Here is a 26,601-nt window from a genome sequence, read left to right as displayed (position 1 = left end):
GGGACCGGAATAAATCATTACAGTGGCGACGAGGACTGGGAGCACTCCACTGTCTCCACACTGCCTCACTGGAGATCGGCGACCTGAGCACCAGACAGCAGATCCAGGCCTGTGATGACCCAGTACGTGTAGCAGTGCTCTTTCGACCCATAGAGCGTGGCAGCAGCAGCTAACCTGTACAGAGGGCTGGCGTGTGCACCCACCTTCAAGCAGCTCGGCAGAGGAACAAGTCGCAGACCACCGGAGCAAGATCAGTGCTGTCCCGGAGTGCGGAGGGTCCTTAAGCCAGTACCCTGGCAGCAAAAGGAGACACCCAGAAGACAGAGGAGGGCGAGCATTCCCTCAGCCTCCCGCAAGGTGCTACAAATAGCACACCAGGCAGCCCCAGAGGCCCAGGAGATTCCACAAGTGGATTAGGATCCCCTAGTGCGCCAGTCAGCCCAAGAAACCAGCCAGGGGAACCCAGGACGGAGTCCAGAATGGCCAACCAGGCATCTGCTCTGACGGCTCCCGTCCCCTTCCTACCCAGACCAGGTGAACCCCAAATGAAGTGGGAAGACTGGAGGGAGTACTTCAGAAACTGCGTAGAAGCTTTGGAGGATGAGAACGGAGAACCGTACCCCAGTGCTCGGAAAAAGAGGCTGCTACTGCACAACCTGGGCCCAGAGGTGGTACGTGTGTTTGCGAACATCGTGCCTAAAGAACGGGCTGCAACAGAAGATGACGTCTTCAAGAATGCTTTGGAAGATCTAGACAACCACTATCGTCCGGCAGTGTGTGTATCCATTGACCGGTACAACTTCCAGCAAAGGAAACAGGAAGCGGGAGAATCGATAGATGACTATGTGGCAGCGTTGCGAGGACTAGCCATCACTTGCAATTATGGGCAACTTCAAGACGAGTATATCAAGGACCAGATTGTCATGCACACAACCAACAAGTCAGTCCAGGACAAACTTTGGGCGCAAAGTGAATCCTCGCTCAAAGACGTCATAGCCATGGTGAAGAAGGCAGAGTTGTCCAGGCGCTGTGCAGATGCTGCCAAGAGAGAAAGCGCGCATAAGCAGATGGTTAACAAAATCGACGAAGCCTCGGCGACACACGAGCAAAAAGGATCCACAGGAGAACAGAGGCAAGAATCAAGACGGCCAGGGAAGCAAACAGGGCCAGGACGACAAACCACTGACAACAAGTTCGCATGCTACAGGTGCGGAAGCACAGCCCACTCAGCTCAGGACAAACGGTGCCCGGCGTTTTCGCGCCAGATGCGCGTTCTGTGGCCTGGTCGGCCATTTTGAGAAGGTGTGCCGCAAGAAGGGGAAGAAGTCCATGGTTAAGTGCATGGAGCCTGCGCAGTCAGAAGCTGTAACGGAGGAAGATCTAGAGGATGAAGACTGGGTTCTGTGTGTAGAAGATCAAGTGTTGGACGTAACAGGCAAACGCTCAGACAAGCCACGCACGGACATGTTCATCGGAGGGGTAAAGGTGCACATTGCGATTGACTCAGGATCCCCTTGGTCAATAGTACAGCGATCAGTTTGGGAAGAGGACTTTGTGCCCAAGTTAGGACCGAAGCTACACCCACCGGATATCCGTCCCATCTCGTACACCAGCAATGCCATCCCCATGGTGGGTGTCCGCCCCCTTATATGTGGCGGAGAAGGGGCCCTCGGTGCTTGGTTGGAGAGATGCTGGAGACTTAGGGATCAAGTTAGATCCTGGTGGCAAAGAGCAGATCCTGCTAACGGAAGAGGGCCAATCACCCCAACGAGAAGAACTTAAACAGGCCTATCCCAATGTCTTTGGAGGCACAGTAGGAAAATTGGACAAGTTTGTACACAAGATACTACTCAAGGAAGGTGCCCGCCCAGTTTCGCACAAAGTCAGGAACATTCCCATCTCCATAAAAGAGGCTGTACAAATGGAACTCCAGAGATTGGAGCGACAAGGAATCATCGAGCCGATAGACAGTTCCGAATGGTTAGCCCCATTGGTCGTGGCCAAGAAACCCAATGGAAATGTCCGTCTATGTGTGGACCTACGCGAACTCAACAAGTGCCTGATAGTGGAAAAGTTTCCTCTACCAAGGATTGAGAAAATGTTGGCGAGAACGAAAGGAGTTTCATGGTTTTCCACCATTGACCTCACATTGGCGTATCACCAAATCGACCTGCACCCAATGAGCAGGAAGTACACCTCGTTCATCACACCATTTGGGTGCTATCAGTTTCGCTGCATGCCCTTTGGCCTGGCCTCTGCGGCCGCTGTGTTCCAGAAACTTATGCATCGTCTGTTCAAAGATCTACCGGGAGTCCAATATTTTCAGGACGACATCCTAATAATGGAAACAAACCAGGAAGACCATGACAGCAAACTGACCAAAGCACTCACAGTACTGCAAGACAAGGGCCTCACAGCAGAATGGAGCAAATGCAAGATAGGCATGTCATCCGTCACATACCTAGGACACGAGATCGGGAGTCAAGGCATATCACCCAAACGACAGAATGTGAGAGCCATCAATGATGCAAGAGCCCCAATCAACAAGGAGGAAGTTTGGTCGTTCCTCGGAATGGCCGAATACTACAGTAAATTTGTAAGACACTTTGCCACTAAGACACATAAGCTTCGCCAGCTCATCAGAGACAAATCAAAGTTTGAGTGGGACGCGGAAGCACAAATTGAATTCGGCGGACTGAAGAAAGACATCAGCGAAGCAGTGCCCTTACAGGGCTACGACCCTACTGGCAGCACCATCCTAATGACGGACGCCAGCGACAAAGGATTAGGAGCAGTACTCGCTCAAGAAAGAGAAGATGGCACAGTGGAAACTATTAGTTTCGCATTTCGTGCCCTGTTCCCCACCGAACAGAAATATAGTGTCATCGAGAAAGAAATGCTGGCAGTCACATGGGCGATGGGAAAGTTTAGGCAATTCATCTGGGGCACCAGGTTCAAACTACAAACCGACCACAAGCCATTGGTCAAAGTCCTGACGTCGTCCGGCCACGATACAGCCACACCACGCATTGCCAAGATGACGCTCAAGTTGTTGGACTACACGTACGATGTGGAGTACCTACCAGGGACACAGAACAAAGTGGCAGACTATTTAAGTAGAGCTTCTGCCATGGAGGACGCCCCTGTGACCTCACCGGACACGGACGAGATGGTAGCAGACATGGTCGACAAGGAGACGACGATAAGCAAGCAGGAATGGGCCGAGACGTACATGCATGACTGTGAGATAGTAGAAGTCAAGCAATATCTCACCTCCGGTTGCCCTGACAAGCGGAACCTAAAAGCGGAATTGAGAAGGTACTATGAGATTCGGGAAGAGTTGTCGTTAAGTGATTCAGGCATATTCTTGTACCGAGGAGACAGAGTGATACCGCCGGAAACCATAATCCCTATACTATTGAAACAACTTCACGAGGGGCACCTTGGCATCGTAAAGACTAAAATCAGAGTGAAACAGATGTACTGGTGGCCAGGCATTGTCAGTCAGATAGAAAGGCAAGTAAGAGAATGTGGTCAGTGCCAAGGAGCTGATAAAATACTCCGGCCACTGAGGCCTGCGCTGGGAGAATTTGACCGTCCCCTGAACCCGTGGGAGGATATTGCAGTGGACATCCTAGGACCGGTGCTCGACAACCGAGGCATTAACAAATACCTGTGCGTAGTCATAGACAAATACTCCAAATGGCCCGAAACAGAGGTGCAGGAATCCATGGACACAGACACAATACTAAAATTCCTCACCACACTGTTCTTGAGGGAAGGAATACCAAAGACCATACTGAGTGACAATGGACCACAGTTCGTCTCAGACAAATGGATCAGGTACATGACAAGAAACGGAATAAAGTCTAAGCACACGGCAATCTATCATCCGGCATGTAATGGACAAGTGGAGCGGTTCAACCTAGTACTGATGGGGTCGATACAAGCCGCCATAATGCAAGGTAAAGATTGGGAAACTGAAGTCCAGAGCATGTTGTGGGCATACAGGATTACCCCGACAGTACTAGGGTACAGCCCTTTCCAGATCTTAAGGGGCCGCTTCCCCTTCACGAGAGACAATGTAGTGTGGAGAGAGAAAACTGTGACCAGTAAATGATCTCCAGCGGTGGTGCAGCACAATTTGGAAAAGGCTCAAAAGGTGTATGCTGCTCACTACAACAGACGGCGCAACACCAAAGAGGTCCTGCTGGAAAAGGGAGAGTGGGTCAGGGTCAAACTCCCAACTCTTCAAAAGAAAGGTGAAAGCAAGTACAGTCAACCCTTACAAGTTAGAGAAGTGCGTGGTAGAGCAGCCTTACTCAGCGATGGGAAAGTGTGGTCCCAAGACCGCATGGCAAGAGTCAACAGGATCATGAAATGGCCGGTGGTCAAGGCAGAGGAGCTGCAATCCGGAGGAGAAGAGGAAATACAAATAGATGAACGTATCAAGGAGGAAGAGCTCGCGAAAAGGCATGAAGAAGGGAATGAAGAATCACAGACACCAGCGGAGGCAGGAAACAACGAAGTCCCGACTGGAGACATAGAGAGCGGTAACCAGGTGGACACTAGGAGTCTCCCCGATGGAGGCAACAGTGAAGAACACAACCTGGTAAGGAGCACCCGCATGGGGAGGACAGTAACCCTGCCTTCCCGATTCAGAGACTACGACATGAGTGAACATTGAGTTAAGACTTTAGCAATTGTTTTTGTTTGGATTAAAAAGGGGGGAGATATGTGGTGTTGCGCTCTAGCCTACGGCCGTCTACGCGATGACGCGTCACGCACGTAGCTAGAGCGTCAGACGCGCGCATGCGCAGAAGCTAGACATTGGAAGGCGCGAACGGAGTTTAACGGCAGTAGCGACCGGAGCTTGTCGAAGTTAGACGCTCGGCGCTCTATGGGAGTGTATCTTGATTATTTGTTTAATAAAGCACAAAGCAACATCAAGTAGGCTCAGTGTACTGTGTGGGGACCGGAATACATCATTACATCAGTTAGTCTGTTTTCAGTCTTGGTAATCTGATATACCTCCTGTTTCCATGCCTGTCAACTCACACAATATCAGCTCACTTCACATATTCCCACTGTGAAGAGCTGATATAACACAATAAAACTGAGTTCAAGGCCAGCTGGAAAACCTTGCATGGAGTAGGTTTTCAGTTTGTTATAAAATTGCTCAAAATATGAATTCCATGCCTGGGCTTTCTTATTTCTCTCAGCTGAGGCATAAAAAGCCATCCTTCCTTTCATTAAATAACACAAAGGCTATCTTTGGGTGTGTGTGGCTGTTCACCAGTGGCGCGAACGTATCAGTATATGTTGTAGCACTCAGGATGACAGGCTACATGGCTAAATGCCATTGCTTGTTGTTCAAGTTGACAGTCATGCTCAGAGGTAGAGGGGCAGGCTGAGACATTGGAGTAGGCAGAGGTGAACTAGAGAGAGTTAACATTTACTTTCCCCAGGGAGACTCTTGAAAGGTGGGCAATTGCCCACTTTGTCCATGCCTTAAAACGTAGCACAGCCTGCTCTCTGCTTCTTCGATTTCAAGGGTAGAAGAGCGTATAGCTTCATTATTTTCCTTCCCTTTCACAGGCACAACATCCTTTCCGATAGTCCTTTCTCTGTTTTAACTGAGGTCGGGTTGGAAGGAATTACCTGTTGGACATGCGTCACCAAGGGATCCGCCTTCTTCCCCGCCCCTGCCTTTTCACGTTGGAGTTGCTGCTGCCCAGCTTCGCTCTGACGGATAGGTAGTGCTTACGGCGCCATGTTGTAAGCGGAAGTTCCAAAACAGAAAAAAACGCAGCCAGCGAGAGGGAGGGAACACGTGCAGTGCCCGGGCACGCGCGCTCTGTCCTGATTTGCCTATGTTTTTTTCTCAGTTCCTTCTTCCTTCGCAAGAGCGTCTCGCACAGGAGGGGCTCGGCCGGTCTCTTGAAGAGTCGGGGGGAAGAAGCCCTGCGTGTAGCTCAATTCCCGGAGATTGTGTTCATCCTGTTTGGTTTAGAAGATGCCGCTGGCACAGCTTGCTGATCCCTGGCAGAAGATGGCCGTAGAGAACCTGGAGGGCAGTGAGGTGAGCCTCGACGTCACGCTCGAAGATAAACGTCACGCTCTGCAGTGGGGCTTTATAGGCGGCGGCGCCCCTGCTGCGTGATGCTCTACTTGCGAGGCAGAACTTTCTCAATGTGTCTGCTTTTTAAATTTAATTGTTATTACATTGTGTTACTGCCGCACCCCGTCCGGTCTCCAGCAGCATTGGGGCGGTGGCATGGGAACTGTCCGCTTTTGGCTTGCTTCACCCGTCACCGAAAGGGAAACAAGTGCCCAACCCCGACGTCGCTAATGACACAAGTTCCCCGTAAACGATTCGTGTCACGTAAACTTGCCACTTGGGCAATGTAGTTAGTTGTTCAGGGATGCCTCTGCTACAAGACCAGGTTGAAGCTCACTTGTTTCAGGTTGCATACCTGTCAGAATTACCCATAAAGTCAAGATCGATTCAATAAGCAATGAACTATTTTTGTATGTCAACGTTTTAAAGTTAATAACAGAAAATCGTGTTAAGTGGCATACGTTTTTTTCTTATGTTACACGTTACACAACTTAAAGTGATCTCTCGTGAGCAATATGACCTGCATTCAAGTACTTTTAAATGAAACTGTCAGCATTTTTTCTGTAGCACGAACCAGTATGAAAGTAAAAGTTGGATCTGCTTTTCAGTACTACTACTACCCATTCTAGGATAAAGTGCTGGTTATAACACTGGCAGCAGTTTACATAACGAGTGTACAATTTATGGGAGCATGTATAGAGGGGTACTTGCTTGTCTCTTCCCCCCCCTCTCTTAGAGAGCAATTTCCAATTTGAATAAATGCAGCTCGTAGTAAAACGAGTTGCGAAGACTGGTTGCTGACAAGGACATGGTGGATCAACACGATCACACTATCAGGCAGTGTAGAAAAAAAATGCCTAAAGCTAATGACTAAACTGTCTCCGAAACAAAACTGTGTCTATTGTCAATGCAATTTTAGAGTGAAAAATGAAAGGACAATACATGTTATTATATTACTGTACCAACTTTAATCCTAAAATTTAACACGAAGCAATTTTTAGTTTAGGATGAACTGAAAAGTGATGTCTATGCTATTGCTGGTTTTAACCTATGCCATTTTAAATATTTTTACCTTACTTTTTCATTGCAGTGGTTTTAATTAACTATGCTAATAAATATTACTTACTTAGGATCACACTATCGGAATGAAGCCGTGCTTTCGTGACCTATTGAAAGCATTCGGGCAGGCAAGGTTGAAGCAAGAACTTGCAAACTTCCCGGCCTTTCCTTATAGTTATAAGCTGGTCATTAACGCGAGGTATTTTTATCTGGCATGCTGACCAGGCTTTGCGTTCACTGACATGGCTTCTGGTGTTAGTCTTCATTAATACCATGCCAGTGTCTCATCAGAAATTCGTGAATGAAAAATTGACAGTACTGTTAAAATGAACTGCCTGTTAGATATAATGTATCACCACACTTTTCACTTTCACTCAAAATTAGTAAATAGAGCTGCTTCGAAATTCCCGAGCGCTTTCTCTGTAGGAAGCTGTCTCCCCGATGAATGACTCGGTAGCTAAAGACTGTAAGCGGCCAAATTTGTCCTGGCATGTCAACACACCCTGAGATTTCCCAGAACGATGCACTGCGGGCTGCAGTCATATCCTGCAGCGACCTTCACGCTAGAGTGGTTTTAGGACCTCTCCTTATAATTGTTTATTTTCCCCTCTCACCAGCGAGTGACATTTCGCTTGTCCTAGCTACGTTCTTATTTAATTTCCGTGTAACAGTCTCTCCTGCCTTTTCACGGCACATCAGAAAGTCTTGTCCTTTTCAGCTTCCGGTCCTCGCACAGCGACAGCCTTCCGGCGTTTTTTTTCGACTCGGGAAGCACAATTTAGTTTCTTATGTGGTAACATCCCGGGGGCGCCGTTGCTCCGCTACAATGTAAGTGTAGGAATGTATCACTCACTATACATCTGCCAAATTAGAAACATCCATTGTGCCCACGAGGAAAGGGTACTGGCTACATCACTCAGAATGTGCACGTGTTTGTTACAGTATCATCATATATGTTTTAAACATTATAACATTGATCCATGAATATATGCGACCATATGTATCTTTGCGTATGCTCTGTGTCTACTCGAGTTACGCAGCGTCTCAATTTTAAAGAGCGTATGCTGTGCACACTCATTCTTTCCAATCTGTTTTCTTTTATCAGTAAGCTGACAGATTGCGCCGATGCCGCATGACAGTCGGTATCTATGGCGTGCGAGTTTGGCCGCAAGCCCAGCGCGTTTCCTTCCATACGGAGCTAGGGCGCGACCAGGTTTTGACAGCGGGGCGGGGACTCTTTTGTTCCCGTCGGCAGATCAGTGGGCAAATCTGGGTACTGTCTGGGAAGTCTCCCTGCATCCAGTTCTGCCTCCCGATGCTAGGATGTGACCTCATTCGGAAACCTTTTCGCTGAATGGAGGAATTAATCGATGGGCGAAAAATAGCACGGTACAAAAAAAATCCCAAAAAGCTACATTGCAGTTTTCTATTTCTGTGTGGGATTAAACTGCGGTGTTATATATTTTAATAGTAAGTCTTGCCCTTAGAAATCTATTCGTGTGACTCCTTTACTGACTACACTTCATAGATGAGATTGCATCAGTTTTCTTCAAGACTTGGTTTCTGGCAGAACCGTGATCCAGTTGGGACTTCGTTTCTCCCTCCATGGCTGTTTTACAATTCTAAGTTGTGGCAGTGTATTACAGTGTTTGGATTGTTGTAACCTGCAGAAGATTGAGTCGGGCGTGGTAATTTACCAACTGATTTTGGAATGTGAAAGTTGAGCTTTATTGTGGGCAAAGCTTTCCTTTTCACCTGCTGTCTCTTCATGCCTTCTGGAAGCCTTGAAGGATCACCTCCTCTTGCTCTACCTACAATCGAAGGCAACCCCACCGAAATAGCTTTCAAATAACCTTTCTTATTTTCGGTAAATCTACATGGGTCTTTGTCACATGCCAAAATCCATGAATTTTTGAGGTTTTGTTGTATTGTTTTTTCCATGGGATCACGTTTATCTTTACCAAAGAAATTCGTGTTTCTAACGTGGTTTTTAGGCCCCTTTTCCAAGTAACAGTCTTCTATAAGACAATAAAGTACACTTTGTAGTTTAGGTAATCCATATACTCAAATCTCTCAAGGTTTGATGGATTCCATCTGTTTAATACATAGCATTTTCACCAAAGATTTTACAATCTTCTCTCTCTCGTCCATAGTACTGTCATTATCTAGGGTAGTGCGGAGGGATGCGTATTTACATTGTCTTGCTTCAATATATCAGGTGGCTCGAATCACTACTGTCTTTTAATTTATGTCCCTGTCATGATTAGCTCGGAAGTTTACTGGATATACTTTGTGTTTTCCTGTGTATTCGTAAAGCATGCTATTACCTCAGAGGGCGCTGAGCAGGTGTGTGTGTGTGTGTGCGCGCGCCAAGCTCTGCTTATGCTATGATCGGTTGGATAATTGAAATCCAGGGCTTCAGCTTCATCAAAATTTAAGAAGAGAAGAGGTAGCTCTGATATGGAGTGGTTGACTGTTCGGTGCTTTAGGAGCAATGTAAGAGAAAGCCTGTCCTCTACTTCTGGTTCTGCATATGTTTCGGATGTGTGCACGTAGGAGACCTGTGGAGTGGAGTTGCCCGAGTAGTTGTTTGAAGGAGATAGGCCCCCACCTACCTTAACAGTTATAAGTTGTCTATTGCTTTGATGTACGTATTTGAGTGAGGAGTTGTAACGAGCACATTTGTGTATCAGCAGTCAGTGGAGATCACTGAGCTCTGATGTGAGTTCTGTGTGGAAGGTTGGCAATGAGTCTGTCAGCCGAGTTTTGGATAGTTTGTCGTGAGATGCTTGGTTATCCCGGCATAGAGGGTGTTTCTATAGTACCAACTTGCTGGTGAATAGGGCATGAGTAACCATTTTTCTAGTATTGCTTGGGAGACATTTGAAGATCTTCCTTAGCATCTTCAGGGTGTGGAAGCAGGATGTAGTTACAGCATTGACTTGTGTGGTCGTGTCCAGTTTGCTGTTGATGATTATTCTGAGCTTCCTGGTGTGGGTCAGAGTTTGGCTAGCCCCTAGTTGGATTCTCATGGTGAGGTGTTATTGCAGAAGATCACTACTTCCTTCTTGCTGGTGTTGACCTTGAGACCGTTCACTATCATCCAGTTAGCGACTTCGGTCAGTCAAGCAGTGAACTTGTTTCTTGTGGTCTTATCTGAGAGGCAGAGTATGAGTTATTTGTAGTCTGAATAGGAATTTAATTAGTTTCTCTAAGACCTTTACCAAATAGGGTAGGAAGGAGAATGGTTTGTAGTTGGAAAGTGTGGCTGGGCCAGCGAGGGCTTCTTGAGCAGGGGTATAACTGCATGTTTCCAGGTGTCCAGGAATGTTGCTGAGTATATGGAGGGATTGAGGATGGGTGTTATTGCTTTGCTGCTTGGTAGGTGTCCTTTGGTGAAGGCGTGGTGAGGGCAAGAGTCAAATGGACCCCGCCCCCAAATGAAGGGTCTTCATGGTAGCCATGATTTTGATCAGGGCATCGAGGTTTGTACGAAGGCTGTGGTGGAAAGTGGAGTTGCGACGGTGACAATGTCTGATTGAGGTTCAAAGATATTGTCTTTGGAGGTAATGTTTGTTACAGAAGAATACCAAGAGCTTGTAGCAAAGGGCTTGGGATGGAGTGATGTTGATGGAGGTGGCAGGAGGTTCAGTGAAATCTTTGATGGCAAACATTTCCTTGCTGCTGTTTGTTAGTGCTGGTGTTGATACGATCTGCAAGTACTGTGTGCTTGAGGATCCATATCTGCTGGTGGTAGTGTTAGGGCTGACTTGAAGACGTCCATATCTGTGGCACCTTGATTCGTTTTGCCTTTGCCCTCCAGTTGCTTTTATCGGCGTTTCGTCAACCTGAGTTACACTATGTACCAACAGGCCTTGCCGTTGAGTTGCGCTTGAGGGGAGCCGTGATGTAGCTGTTGAGGTTTTTGATGGCTTTCGCTAAGTTGCTGGTGTGCTCTGGGAAGTTAACTGAGAGGGAAGAGGGCCACTGCTCCTCTGTGATGCTTTTCCAGCTGTGGCGGGTGGTTCCGTGGTGGTAGGTCTGTGGTGGTGCATGATGGACATGCTGAAACTAACGAGGGTGTGGTTGAACCAAGCCATAGTTGCTGGCTTGTTAGCTTTGATGTTCCAGATCGAGAAGAAAATCTGGCCCAATAGATGCCTGGCAGTGTAGGTGGATTTGGTAATGTGCTCAGCGAGGTCAAGGTTTGCGATGTTTTCGCAAGGGCTGTACAGTTTGGTTCAGTTTGTTCTTCTAGTTGAAAGTTTAGGTCTCTGAGGAGCATAAAGGGGCTGACGTTGATAGAGAGCAAGAAAGCCCGCAAAGTCAGTGGCAATATTGATGCAGGGTCTTGGTACGAGGTTTACACCAATGGAGAAGTTGGTTGTTAAGCATATCTGGAACGTGAGATATGCTGTGTAAGTGGGGTAGCTGATGATAATTTTAGACAATGGCTTACTTTTATTGCTGGAAACGTAGTTGTGGAAACTGCAAAAGATACACAGCTTTACATCCTTTATTAAACCAGGGTTTAAGCCTAGAAATGGTCCTATTTTCAGCAGGTTTTTAACATTAATACTAAGAAAATCTAAAAAAATATAGCTCAATTTGAATCTCAAGTGTCGGTGACTTCTGATTTAATGCCATTGTTTTGCAAACTAATAACTTACGTATATCTAATTTAGTCCTGATCAATGTTTACATCCATAAAATACCCTCTCTAGTATTGATACTTCCATTTCTGAAATGGAGGAAGATCTTAAACTCAAATTAGATTACCCTCAAGCACTTAAAATCATCACTTGAGATTTTAATTTGAGGCTTGCTCCATTTGGAACCCATGGGATAATTAGTGATTTACTTGACTCCTGTGCAGTCCCAGCTGGTGGTTTCCCTTCGTGCAAAATGTAGTCTAAAACTATACATATTTGCAAATGAGTTGCAGGGAATGGGATAATCTGTTTAAATTGCCGTATGATGGACTCTCCAGCACACCAGAGTTCCTGTAATGGAGTTCAAACTTGACTGATTAAGCATATTATCGTTTCTGTACCAAAATACTCCATTTTATTTAATTTTGCAATGTTAACATAGAAAGGTAGTGATCATTGGCAAACTTGCGAAATGACTAATAAAGTCCTTCCGGTTGAAGTAGCCTGTCACAGCAGGTTGGCAGCAAGAACTGATTTATCACAGTAGCCCTTGATAGAAATTTACCTGAAATCTCTACAAAAAGGATTTTATTTGAAATCAGGGATAGTAGGCACCTAGACACCTTGCTTGCCACTTGCCCGTGGCCTCCAGTTCCTGCTTGTTCCAGACTGATATTGTGACGCTGAAGCTGCCCAGGTTTTCCCACTCACTGTTCTTCCCACCAACAGAAGCCCCACCCACCCCAGGATCTACCTAATTTAGAGAACAGCGCGTCCGTGCTGCGACTGGCGCAAAAGGCATGCCAAAGGCAAGGCTGTCTGTACCTGCCTGCATCGCATCCAGCACCATGGTCCCCTGCCCTCCCGGGCCCATCCCCTGAAGATAAGCTATGGCTTAGCTCTACACCCTCAATCCCAGACGGTGCAACAAACACTGCGCCGACCCATGCTCCATGGTAGGACCTTTCACCTGCACCCGCTGCCATTTCACCTGCCACTGCACACATGCCAGCCCACCGACTAGTCCCAAGCCAAACACACCACAGATACAGTCTGAACAAAAATACCAACTTGCAAAATATTATGCAAGCATTCCACTGAATTCTGAGACCTCATCGCCACCCTCGCACCCATCATCTTCATCCCGGAGACCTGGCACAACCCCACATCCGGCCCAGACAATATCCTGACGGATATCAAATAACTCACCAGGACCGTACCAACAAGCTGCGAGGAGGAACAGCCATCATCCAGAAAGAGACCATAGAAGGTACCATCACCATCAACAGCAACATTACCCCCATGGAACATCTCAACATCAAGATCCACACAAATGACAAGACAACCATCAGAGACACCTTCGCATTTTGACACTCCTATTCCCCTCAGGCAGGTCTAAAAAATAACAAAAATGTTACGAGTCCTGTAGGTCTAATAACTTAAAAGATCTACTTGATCTAACTGTAATGTTCTTGACCTCTGTCTCTGAAAGCCAGCAAATGTGACAAGATAACATTTAAAGGCATCTTTATTGCTCATTCACTTTGAGCAATAAAGATGCCTTTAAATCTTATCTTGTCAGATTTGCTCTGCTTTCAAAGACGGAGGTCAAAAGTCAGTTTGGCTTCTCCAAGGACTCCATCTTCCTTGGTGACCTAAATTTCCACATCAAACGACAAACACTACACAACTCCCCTTCAGTATGAGTAGACTCGGATTGACCCAGATCGTCCAACACTACACACACTGCAGGACACCTGCTGAATCCAATTTTCACCTCCAGCAATCGTGTCAAATACAGCCATGTCAAAGAACTCACATGGACCGATCACTCCATCGTCCACTTGAGCATCTCCAGCCCCATCATCACCACCCACCCCAAGATGACAAACGCAGAAACAGGTCAAAGGATGCTCTTTTCTGTTCTAGAGAGGACCTGGACTGTTACCACAGGAAGCAGGGTCAAGACTGTTTTGCATAGGGCTGAGCTTATACTGGAATGGCATGAGGAGCAAAAAACAATCGATTTAGGCCCAAATCACTGTACTGGGGTTGCTGTCTGACATTGTTCAGCCTTCTGTCCATCAATTGTTCTTTTTGTGGAAGTTATTGAATGATATTTAAGCAAACTCTTTATCATACTTGTATGATTCTAGTTGGTAGGGCATCTAAATCAACACAGAAATCCAAAATGCGGATGAGTAAAGTTCTTTGGTTGAAAAGCTTTATTTCAATCTCCACGACCATAAATGCAGTATGCAATATATAAAAACAAATATAAATGCATTCCCTTATATTATACATAGACCGCACAATCAATTTCTTTCCCCTACTTCCCCACATTAGGACCTAACGTGCCTGCTAAACATACATCAATTTAATACAGTTATTATATAGTGCAGACATAGGCAGTAACATACTACTATCAAATACAAACAATTCATTAAAATACATACATAAGACCTATTACTGTTAAAGAACAATGGATTTGACAAGCCAATTTTATAAAGAGTAAAATGCTAACCCAGATTTATCAGGTTGTTTATTGCAAGCAGATGCACTTTTCTACATGGATAATAAATAAGGTGTAACATTTTTTTTTTTAAACAAAAAGATAAAAAGGCCAATGAAAAAGCAAGTAAGGAAAATAATATACAAATGTCCCAAATACAGTAAACGTGTCCATATGCAACAAAGGTATCATCTGACTGAACCAAAAGGGTGAGAAAGATATCACACTTCTTGCATATAAAAAGACCATTTAGCCAATAACGTCTAGACATTAGGGGCTAGATGTAGGTTGGAAAGATTTACCGATTTTAAATTACCGAATTTTACCGATTCAGTAATTTAAAATTGGTAAATCTATAGGTCCGACATGTAGGTATTCCAGATGTGCTGGAATACCGAATCGGATGAATTCGGTATTTACCGATTCGGTAAATCCCGAATCGGTAATGCCCATTCATTCCTAAGGCTTTGAAGCCCATAGGAATGAATGGGCATTACCGAATCGGTAAAAACCGATTCACACAAGGGTGCAGGGGATGTCACTTTGACACCCTCTGGCAGCCCCAAAACAGGCACGGGTGCCATGTGGCAGGCATACCTGCCCTAAGGGCAGGCCTGCCTGTCACATGGCATAGGTGTGCATGCACACATGTGCATGCACACCGGAATCAGTATTTTACCATCAAATTGGATTTGATGGTAAAATACCGAATCGTTAAGGCTCCTGGGACTCTGAAGAGTCCCAGCTACATATGGGTGGCTCCGAATCGGTAAATTTACCGATTACTTATTTTACCGAATCAGTAAAATTACCAAATCGGTAATATTAACGATTCGGTAAAATAATGCCCCCTACATACTAATCGCCTAGTTACCGATCGGTAACGGCCGAAAATACCGATTTTCGGCCGTTACCGACTGACCTACATCGGGCCCCTAATGTCTGTGTTGATTTAGCGCACTAAGAATTTGGCAATAGCAAAAACTATAATTCGTTTTGTGTCTGTGCCAAGTATTCTAAACTCCTCCCGGTGTTTTCTAGTTCCCAAGGAACTACAAATGAGTGATATCCATTTAGATCTTTGAGTGACATACACTGAACAAAATAAAATGTGAGTTAGATTCTCCGGCGCCCGTACATGCTGGGCTTAAATCATTTAACAGCTGCATCTGTCCACTTACTACAAAACACCTTTGCTGGTAGATACTTTTAATCTAAACTTCATGTATAGTTATCAGCACTATTTCATCTATGTTTGGCTCTTAGCTTGGGAGAGTTTTATAGTCAAGAAATTCTCCAGTTAGTCTGCCTATATTTCCAGTAATCCTTTGGACTGCTATAGATTCCCAATAAATTCTTTTTGGACTGGCTTTGGAGACAGATCAAATCGTCAGTTTTAACCCAAAACTCCCCAGGCCCCATCTACCTGACAGATTTTCCACAAATTTCAGCCTTCCCTGGCACCACTATCTCTTCTGAGGCCCTCCACGGTAGGGCTCAAGGGAGGACCAGAGCCTCCGCCAATACATTGGAATCCTACACTCAACCATTTCTCTTAGTTTCTTCTGTGCCAGGGCAAGGTAGACTGTGACCAATGGGGTTCTCATTGGGAGGCCCAATAAAGATCTTAAGAGCTTGTACTCAGCTGTTTCTAATGGTCTGGTATTCACACAACCCCTAAGTTCCGTACCACACATCACTGCTTCTAGTACCTTCACATTATATATCTCTAAGGCCCGCGCAACCCTCTTTGAGAAGGTCTTCTTTTACATTTTCACATTATAAGCAGCTTGGGATTATAGTAATACATGTGCTTTTTCGAGTGGTAAATCCCAGTTTAGATCGGGTAATATTCTTATACCCAGGTAGTCGAAACTGGACACTTGCTCACTTTGACTATTGCCAACGTGCATCTGCAGTCTTCCCATTTTCTTTTGATATGTTGGCTTAAAAACATACATTTATTGAGCTTTAGCCCCCGCTCCCCACAAAATGCAGTAAAATTATTTAGCAGCTGCCGGAGACCCTGGGGCGATTTCGACATCACCAGTGTGTCATCCGAGAATAGTAGGGTGGGCACCCAACATCAACCCAATCTAGGCAATCAACATCCATCCCTACCCTGATGGTCAACTACCCTGTTAATTAATAGGGAACACCAAGTTGGTGCAAGAATGCAGCCTTGTCTGACACCATGATCTGTCTTAAAAGGATCAGTCAACTAACCCTGCTCCCCCACCATACCCACCATCTTACTCTTGCACACGATAATTCAAGTGCAGCCGAATTGGGATATCCAAAAGACTCTCTTGTAAGCCCATTGTTTGGAGCTCCCTTAATAATTTACTTCTGGGTACTAGATTGAAGGCAGCACGTGGGTCGACGAAGGCAACATATAGTTTGCTTCTGTGGATCCCTGCAGTGTTCCAAAATATACAATTAAAATGAACCACTTGGTCTGTGGTATAGATGTTGTTGCAGAAGCCCACCTAGAGGTCTGATAGTATAGTATATTATTTTGTATCCATGGTTGTAGGTGGGCCAATACTGGTTTATATATATATATATATATATATATATATATATATATATATATATATATATATATATATATATTTTTTTTTTTTAATGCCCCAGTCAGATTGATAGGTCACTAGTTTGCTCGTTCATTACATAACCCCATTTTCAATATTGGGATGATCTCTACAGACTTCCAGGATGGTGGTACATCCATTCCCTGCAAAATAACATTGAAAAAGTAAATATATAAAGGGGCCTCATTCTATCGGGTCAGCCAAATAGAGATCATTGGGTAACATATCTGGGCAGAGAAAATTAAAGGCATGAAAAGATTTATTTGCAGCCATAGTTTCGGTGGGCTCAAATCTTGGGGATCTAGAACCGTCTAGCTCTGAGATAACTAAGTGATCTTCTCCTTCCCTTCCCAGCTCCTCTGTGCTTGAGTAGATGTCCCCAAAATGTGATACCCATCCATGTGGTTGGATAAAGAGCTCAACATACGTTTTGGCATTAGGGACATTATCTGAGGTGGTTAGAAAATGATCTAGTGTCCTTTGTTGTCATTGCTGAGTACATATTTTCCCACAGCTTGCCCACTCTTTGGTTTACTAGTTCCTTTTTATATGCGGCTCTATATTTCACCCAGTCTGCTCTACATTTAGGTTTCACTGCCCCAACAGGCCCCCTTTGGTATCCCTACTAGATTAACTATACCAGGCCAACTCTCTACACCTGGTAGGTGTAACCTGTCTTAGAATATCTAAGGACCAGTATGTCTCCCCAGTGACCAATGAGGCTGCCCCACCTTACACTCCCTGAGGGCCAGTTGGTGGAAAGCCCTGGTCGTCTGCACTTCGGAAACCAAGACCAGGAGGAAGGCTAGTTTAGGGAGCCAGGAGAACCGGCTCCCTTAGGACTGCACCACTTTGGAGAGGAGGTCTGCTGCAACTTCCCCCAGTAGCTTGAGTTCACTACCAGGAGTAACATGAGGCCAGGATTGTGGAACTTGGCCCAACAGGGACCAAGTTATGGCACTTTAAAGTTTGGCAACCTTTGACCTTTCTACCTGCCGCGAAGTGCGTAGGACTCTACTGCAGTTTCTTCACTAACCCCCCGGGTGGCCAGACCCTGGGTGTCACTCAACCCGAAGCAGAGTAAGTGAGGGGGAGGTGGGCCTACCCCGCTCCCTATTCTAGTGGCTGGGGGGAGAGCGTGAGGCCACTGCAAGAAAGAAGATCCTTTCCCGCGGGGAGGGGAGAAGAGCTGCCGGCTCCCGTGGGCAGTGGATGAGATGCTTCCCGTGCAGGGAGCTGGCAGGGGCTGCCAGAAGTAAGCTCCCTGGGCTGCCCCCAACAAAGGAGGCACGTGGGGTGCCCGGCCGAGATTAAGCACCCCACCACAAAAATGAAAAACAAACGGTTAGAAATGGGATTTCTGGTTGGCGGAGGCTTGAGCCAAAGCCAAGCAGAAACCACCACTCTAGTCAGGGCAAGGGAGTTACACGCCAAGAATAACCTCTGCTCACCCCCATGGCAACGTGACACGAGCAGTAAGGCTTATCCCGGAGGCAATGTGTAAAGCATTTGCGCACGCACCCACCAGCAACAACATCCCAGGCCCCCCACTAAAGGAACTCCACACAAGGTTATATCAAAAATAGCCTTTGTATTCTCAAAACACATCAGATAGTAATCACACAATATACATTGTGCCAACTGGCACGGGCAATATTTACAAGGGATTATTTACACATGACAGGGCCATCCTGGGGGATTTTAATATCCACCTGGGGAAAAAATCGAGGACAGTAATACGAGACTCATTACAGAGACCATGACTAGTTGTGGCATGACCCAACTTGTCCAACAGAAACCCCCTCCACTGGTCATACCTTGGATGGGATCTTCTCTTCCAATCCCAAAATCAAAATGGGGGAGGTGATGCCGGTTCCTTGGTCCGACCATGCAGTTGTTTATTTTTTTCTAACCATTGACCATTCAAAATCAGTCCAGGCCCAGCGGGGGGGGGGGGGGAACCTTCAATACCAGGATTGGGACAAGATTGATATTGTCGAACTGCATGCGCAGCTAGGTGCCTCTATATCTGGCCTAGATCAAAACTGTGCAAGTAGCCACAAACCAAGTAGATAATTGGATTAAATCAGCAGTCCTCTTAGCTGCTCCCATAAAAATAAAAAACGGAGAAGTAAAAACTGCTCGGAACCGTGGTTCTCAGAGACATTAAGACTCCAAAAACAGACATACAGACGGGCAGAAAGGAGATGGAGGGCTAATTATGAGGCTAGGGAGAAAGAATCTTACTGTAAAGCTTTAGCTACTTATAAAAAGCTGATAGCAGGAGAAAAATCGACATTTTTCTTTAAAAAAAACCCAACTAGGCTGAGAATTCCAGCAAAGATTTGTTTGCCACTGTTAAAAATCTCGCTGATTCCCCGGCAAAACAGATTGAAGGTAGTACTGATCTGTGTAATAAACTAGGGCTATTTTTCACAGATAACGTGAGACTCATCTACGATACCTTCACTCCTCCTTGTTAGATCTGTCGGCGGCCTTCAACACCGTTAACCATTACATTCTCCTATCTGGACTTGAGGAAATAGCCCTACATACATTGGCAATTACATTGTTAGCCTCCTTTCTTGAGGAAAGATCCTTCTTGGTTCAACTGTGGGAATTTGTATCCAGGTCATTCGATTTGCCCTGGGGGGTTCCCAAGGGTCCTCGCTGAGCCCCACCCTTTTTAATAAATACTTTGCCCCATTAGCTAACATTATTAGAAAGTGCAGGTTCGTCTCACTTTCCTACGCTGACGACACCCAAATTGTGGTAGCAATCTCAAATAACATGACTGAGACAGCGGAGAGATTTAGGCATTGTATGGACCAGGTGAGTCAATGGATGCAGGCAAATTGCTTAAAGCTGAATAGCGATAAGTCAGAGGTCCTGTTGCTGGGGGCTGAACCTAACCTCGGGTCAAGCAACTGGTGGCCCGACAGTCTCGGCAGATGCCCATCGCCGGTGGACAACGTAAGAAACCTGGGGGTCATATTTGACTCCAATCTTACCTTCAAGTCGCAAATAAATAAACTTGCCTCCTTGGTATGGTTCACGCTAAAACTAATTAAGAATATGCTGCCATATATTCCTCCTTACTCCTGCAAAATCTTTGTAACCTTGCTGGTTCTTTCAAAATTAGATTATGGCAATGCACTTTATGTAGGGCTACAAAAACAGCTAATAAAACTGCAGCGGCTTCAAAACGCAGCAGCCAGGTTGGTACTGAATTTCCCAAGGCTCGAACCAGTGGCTCATAAAATGAGGGCTCCACTGACTCCCTGTGGGAAAAAGGATTCAATTTAAGTCAGCTTGTCTGGCTTTTAAAGCACTGCATGGTTCAGGTTCTCACTTCCTCAAAAGAAATCTACAACACTACGAACCTCCTAGGACTTTAAGGTCTAGCAGTGCTAAGCCGCTCATAACCCCCAGATATAAACAACTAAGATGGGGGGGGGGTGGGGTGGGGGGGGGGGAGGTTTCCTTTTGAACACAGCTAAAACTTGGAACATGTTACCTGTAGAATTAAAAAACGGCCCCTCACTGTTGTCTTTTCGCAAGAACTTGAAGACCTGGCTTTTTTCAGCTTAGTTCGGTCTGACGGCTTACTGATCGCCACATCCCCAGCTGCAGCACATTCCTCTAGCTCCAAGACACCCTTGGGCATTCGAGCGCTCTATAAATCTTGTAATCAAATCAAATCACTGTCAGAATTAGCACTTAGTGAACTTGGTAAAGAAATAGTAAAATAATATATATGAACTTAGAACACAGCCAGTAATCACTGGCAGACACAATAATCGGCGTCAACCTGTACCATAACTCATAACAGGCACAATATCCCCAAGTCTAAACACATTGGACCCTCACCACCTAAGTAAAAATTACACTAGGGTCGTAAATCACACAGGGAAGTATAATCTCCCCAACACAAACCTAAACGGGTAAAACAACCTCCTATGCATAAACCATATCTAGAGGTATCAAACAGGGTGTGCAAAACATACTACGCACCATACATTGCCTAGCACCCAAATGCATTAGTACATAAATCACATTTGCACATAAATCACATTAGGGCCTGGCGCCCTATAAAAGTAACCATTCCCCTGGCCATCTAAAAAGGAGGCTCAAAAGCCCTATGTCCAGAGATTCAGGGCTACTTCCTAGGCAGCGATCAAGGTTGCGCCACTGCGTCAAAACCTAAACATTGCAGCTGCCCACTACTTGCTGAGCAGCTGAGAACAATAAATTGGAGGCCTAAACGCTGCAGCTGGCACTAAGTGCTGCGCAGCTGTGGAAGGCCTGGCACCTCTGTGCCACTTCTGTCCCCCTCAGGGACTCTTACTCAAATGGCGCCTAAACGGTGCAGCTACCCACTACTTGCTGGGCAGCTATAAATCAGCAAAGGCAAATGGGGCATGGGCTCTCACTAGCCCGTAGGAACAACTGTCTGTGCCCCTGGAATAAATTGCGCCAAACGTTGGAGCCATCTCGGCTCTAGAAACAGCTTGGGGGCGTTGGAGCCATCTGGCTCTAAAATCAACTGTGCCCCAGGGGCCCATTGTCTCCTTAAACAATCGAACATGCCCTCAAACTTTGGAGTCAAGGGCAAATTCGCAGGGTAGGCACCAGCGCAAGTTAAATAAACATGGCAAGACGCAGGGTGGGCACCTACGCACTGGAACTCCACGTAAGCGGGGTGGGCACCTGCAAAAGCCTACAAGGAGGGGGGAATCCCTACGAGGGGGATTCCCTCGGCGAGGGCTGCAGCGCTGCGCTGCCCCCAGGCTCTCCTTCGCTAATTTAAAGCAAGCAAAGCGTTCCCATGGTGCTGGACTGGCTGTAACAAGCCTTGGCAAAGTCAGTATCCAGTAAAAAGGTCCAATGAAGTCCATCAGGCATCCACGGGCAGGGCAGGGCAGGGCCCAGGGAGGCAGGCCTTCCCCCTGGGCCCCAGCAGCAGCACGCCCCTGGTAGATTCAAGTCTGGTACAAGAACAAAATCATGGGGTCACAGCCCCTCTTTTATACACATTTCCTTTGTCTCCAAAGGTGCAGGCAAGGGGCAAGCCAGATGCAACTGGTTCTTGAGCACTTTGTTTTGCTCAGCCCCTCTCCCTATTCACAGGACAGGTCAGGGCAGGAAAGGCAGGACAGGACAGGTCAGGGCCTTCAGACACACCACAGGGGGTGGGTGGAGCTAGCATTGTGGAGGGAAGGCCCAGCCCTATTCAGGTCCCAACCCCTGGTGCAACTCCTCCTTCCCATCAACATGCAGATCTCCCCATTCACCACCGGGCAGACTCATCCTGACTCCTGGAGCCAGGCACACCAGCCAGCTCCAGCTAATCACAAGCCAGACATTCAGTTCACATTCACTGCACAGGCATGGCAACTTCTAAAAGTGGCACTTCTACACTAGACACTTTAAATGCTGTGCAACGATGTGCGCAGATTTAATCTCACGAGTTTGCACATACCAAACTCGCCCCTGTACTCCCCACACAGCAGGAACTACCATGAAAACCCATATTCCCCATGCATTCCTATGGGAGGGCAGGCCAATCTCACCACACGCACTCGGAGAGCGCACGCACTTTACACTGGGCTAAAGTGCGTAGAGACCAGAAATCAACTAACATGTCCTTATTAAAAGCAAAAAGTTCAGTGGGGAACCTGCCAAAAGGGCCAAGTCCAACACAAACTAAAAAGCAGCCCACTTGTGTAATGTTCCTTCTTTTGTTCAAGAAAAAGGTGTTAAAAAAAAAGCAGCCCTCTCTTCCCAGCACAGTGGGAGAATTGCTACTCAGTCACTGCTCCCTGGAGTAGCCCTCCTTTATAAGATTTTGGAGCACTTAATATGGGATGTACACTTGGATTCACAGTCCCTTTTACTTATGGCCAAAGCTCTACACCAATCCCAACAAGCATTAGAAATGCAATAGGTCTCGCAGCATTAGAGTTAGTGCTTTTAGAATTGTTTATGGGTTTTTTTGTAAATCTTTAGCATTTTTGTTCCCTGTAGCCAATGCTAAAGAATTAAAAAAAAAAGCCATAAACATTTCTAAAAGCTCTAACTCAAATGCTCCGAGACCTATTGCACTGTGTGAGGGTGAGGGGTTGAGGGTGAGGGGTTGAGGGTGAGGGGTTGAGGGTGAGGGGTTGAGGGTGGGTGAGGGGGTGAGGGTGAGTGAGGGGTTGAGGGTGAGTGAGGGGTTGAGGGTGAGTGAGGGGTTGAGGGTGAGTGAGGGGTTGAGGGTGAGTGAGGGGTTGAGGGTGAGGTGAGGGGTTGAGGGTGAGTGAGGGGTTGAGGGTGAGTGAGGGGTTGAGGGTGAGTGAGGGGGTGAGGGTGAGGGGTTGAGGGTGAGTGAGGGTTTGAGGGTGAGTGAGGGTTTGAGGGTGAGTGAGGGTGAGTGGGTGAGTGGGTGAGTGAGGGTGAGTGAGTGAGTGAGGGTGAGTGGGTGAGTGGGTGAGTGGGGGTGAGTGGGGGTGAGTGGGGGTGAGTGGGGGTGAGTGGGGGTGAGTGGGGGTGAGTGGGGGTGAGTGGGGGTGGGTGAGTGAGGGTGGGTGAGTGAGGGTGGGTGAGTGAGGGTGAGTGAGTGAGGGTGAGTGAGGGGTTGAGGGTGAGGGTGAGGGGTTGAGGGTGAGGGTGAGGGGTTGAGGGTGAGGGTTGAGGGTGGGTGAGGGTGAGAGGGTGAGTGAGGGGTTGAGGGTGAGTGAGGGGTTGAGGGTGAGTGAGGGGTTGAGGGTGAGTGAGGGGTTGAGGGTGAGTGAGGGGTTGAGGGTGAGTGAGGGGTTGAGGGTGAGGTGAGGGGTTGAGGGTGAGTGAGGGGTTGAGGGTGAGTGAGGAGTGAGGGGTGAGGGTGAGGGGTTGAGGGTGAGTGAGGTTTGAGGGGTGAGTGAGGGTTTGAGGGTGAGTGAGGTGAGTGAGTGAGGGTTGAGGGTGAGTGAGGGTGAGTGAGGGTGAGTGAGTGAGGGTGAGTGAGGGTGAGTGGGTGAGTGAGGTGAGTGGGTGAGTGGGTGAGTGGGGGTGAGTGGGGTGAGTGGGGTGAGTGGGGGTGAGTGGGGGTGAGTGGGTGGTGGGTGAGTGGGGGTGAGTGGGGGTGAGTGAGGGTGAGTGAGGGTGGGTGAGTGAGGGTGAGGGTGAGGGGTTGAGGGTGAGGGTGAGGGGTTGAGGGTGAGGGTGAGGGGTTGAGGGTGAGTGAGGGGTTGAGGGTGAGTGAGGGTTGGGGTGAGTGAGGGGTTGAGGGTGAGTGAGAGTGAGTGTGAGTTAGGGTGAGGGGTTGAGGGTGGGTGAGAGTGAGTGTGAGTTAGGGTGAGGGGGTGAGGGTGAGGTTTGAGGGTGAGTGGGTGAGTGAGGGTGGGTGAGGGTTTGAGGGTGAGTGAGGGTTTGAGGGTGAGTGAGGGTTTGAGGGTGAGTGAGGGTTTGAGGGTGAGTGAGGGTTTGAGGGTGAGTGAGGGTTTGAGGGTGAGTGAGGGTGAGTGAGGGTGAGTGAGGGTGAGTGAGGGTGAGTGAGGGGTTGAGGGTGAGGGTGAGGGGTTGAGGGTGAGGGGTTGAGGGTGAGGGGTTGAGGGTGAGGGGTTGAGGGTGAGTGAGGGGTTGAGGGTGAGTGAGGGGTTGAGGGTGAGTGAGAGTGAGTGTGAGTTAGGGTGAGGGGTTGAGGGTGGGTGAGAGTGAGTGTGAGTTAGGGTGAGGGGTTGAGGGTGAGTGAGGGTGAGTGAGGGTGAGTGAGGGTGAGTGAGGGTGGGTGAGGGTGAGGGGTTGAGGGTGAGTGAGGGTGAGGGTGAGGGTGAGTGAGGGTTTGAGGGTGAGTGGGTGAGTGGGTGAGGGTGAGGGTGAGTGAGTGAGGGTGAGTGAGGGTGAGTGAGGGTGAGTGAGGGTGGGTGGGTGAGGGTGGGTGAGGGAGGGTGAGTGAGGGTGAGTGAGGGTGAGTGAGGGTGAGTGAGGGCGAGGGTGAGGGTGAGGGTGAGTGAGGGCGAGGGTGAGGGTGAGGGGTTGAGGGTGAGGGTGAGTGGTTGAGGGTGAGGGGTTGAGGGTGAGTGAGGGGTTGAGGGTGAGTGAGGGGTTGAGGGTGAGTGAGGGGTTGAGGGTGAGTGAGGGGTTGAGGGTGAGTGAGGGGTTGAGGGTGAGTGAGGGGTTGAGGGTGAGTGAGGGGTTGAGGGTGAGTGAGGGGTTGAGGGTGAGTGAGGGGTTGAGGGTGAGTGAGGGGTTGAGGGTGAGTGAGGGGTTGAGGGTGAGTGAGGGGTTGAGGGTGAGTGAGGGGTTGAGGGTGAGTGAGGGGTTGAGGGTGAGTGAGAGTTAGGGTGAGTGAGGGTGAGGGGTTGAGGGTGAGGGGTTGAGGGTGAGTGAGGGGTTGAGGGTGAGTGAGGGGTTGAGGGTGAGTGAGGGGTTGAGAGTGAGTGAGGGGTTGAGGGTGAGTGAGAGTTAGGGTGAGGGGTTGAGGGTGAGTGAGGGGTTGAGGGTGAGTGGGTGAGTGGGTGAGTGGGTGAGTGGGTGAGTGGGTGAGTGGGTGAGTGGGTGAGTGGGTGAGTGGGTGAGTGGGTGAGTGGGTGAGTGGGTGAGTGGGTGAGTGGGTGAGTGGGTGAGTGGGTGAGTGGGTGAGGGGGTGAGTGAGGGTGAGTGGGTGAGTGGGTGAGGTGAGTGAGGGTGAGGGGGTGAGTGTGAGTGAGGGTGAGGGGGTGAGTGTGAGTGAGGGTGAGGGGGTGAGTGTGAGTGAGGGTGAGGGGGTGAGTGTGAGTGAGGGTGAGGGGGTGAGTGTGAGTGAGGGTGAGGGGGTGAGGGTGAGTGAGGGTGAGTGAGGGTGAGTGAGGGTGAGTGAGGGTGAGTGAGGGTGAGTGAGGGTGAGTGAGGGTGAGTGAGGGTGAGGGGTTGAGGGTGAGGGGTTGAGGGTGAGGGGTTGAGGGTGAGGGGTTGAGGGTGAGGGGTTGAGGGTGAGGGGGTGAGGGGTTGAGGGTGAGGGGTTGAGGGTGAGGGGTTGAGGGTGAGGGGTTGAGGGTGAGGGGTTGAGGGTGAGGGGTTGAGGGTGAGGGGTTGAGGGGGTGAGGGGTTGAGGGTGAGGGTGAGGGGTTGAGGGTGAGGGGTTGAGGGTGAGGGTGAGGGGTTGAGGGTGAGGGGTTGAGGGTGAGGGGTTGAGGGTGAGGGGTTGAGGGTGAGGGGTTGAGGGTGAGGGGTTGAGGGTTTGAGGGTGAGTGAGTGAGGGTGAGGGTTTGAGGGTGAGGGGTGTCCCCAAACAGAAAGTTCCAAACTTTGCCATTGGCATATTCTAAACCTCACTCTTAAACATTACATACCAACAGTCACTATGCAATGCTGAACAAACCCGGCAATTGGTGAAAACGGCCAACTTTCAAAATCTAGAAAAGTTAATGCCCTGTAACAATTTTGTAAAACCCCGGTCAAAATCGCCCAGAAAACAACCCTGAATAAAAAATAAAACTGACAACTAAATAGATTCCTACTTGCCTCCCTACTGGGTCCATAGACTGACACCAAAGGACATCATCAAGAATCAAGAGGATGTTGAGCGTCGTTCCCGATACTCTTTCAAAAAAAATTGCGAATAAACGTGACTAAGCACAGGTCTACTGCGCACGTAGCATGGTTAAATGACAGGTACGGGAACAACTGGTACTCTGAGTAGCACATGGGCAGGACTAAACT

The 26,601-nt window shown here is 47.9% G+C and overlaps 1 protein-coding gene across 3 annotated transcripts in view; it reads left to right on the top strand.

Moving 5' to 3' along the window:
• Positions 1-5,689: 5,689 nt before the first annotated feature.
• Positions 5,690-26,601, top strand: part of RPS6KA3 (ribosomal protein S6 kinase A3) — a 796,620-nt gene continuing 775,708 nt past the window's right edge. Inside the window, exon 1 of one of the 3 annotated variants that reach the window (XM_086934351.1) lies at positions 5,690-6,082. In XM_086934351.1, the coding sequence (XP_086790477.1) occupies positions 6,017-6,082 (66 nt within the window). In that variant the 5' untranslated portion in view covers positions 5,690-6,016. Of the gene's footprint in view, positions 6,083-8,550; positions 8,570-26,601 lie in introns of those variants that run through there. The other 2 variants (XM_086934352.1, XM_086934353.1) reach the window with 2 other exon arrangements.

Source organism: Lissotriton vulgaris, chromosome 8 (genome assembly GCF_964263255.1).
Source record: "Lissotriton vulgaris chromosome 8, aLisVul1.2, whole genome shotgun sequence".
Lineage (NCBI taxonomy): Eukaryota > Metazoa > Chordata > Amphibia > Caudata > Salamandridae > Lissotriton > Lissotriton vulgaris.
Note: the sequence above shows the minus strand (reverse complement) of the source record. Positions and strands in the feature narration are given on the sequence as shown.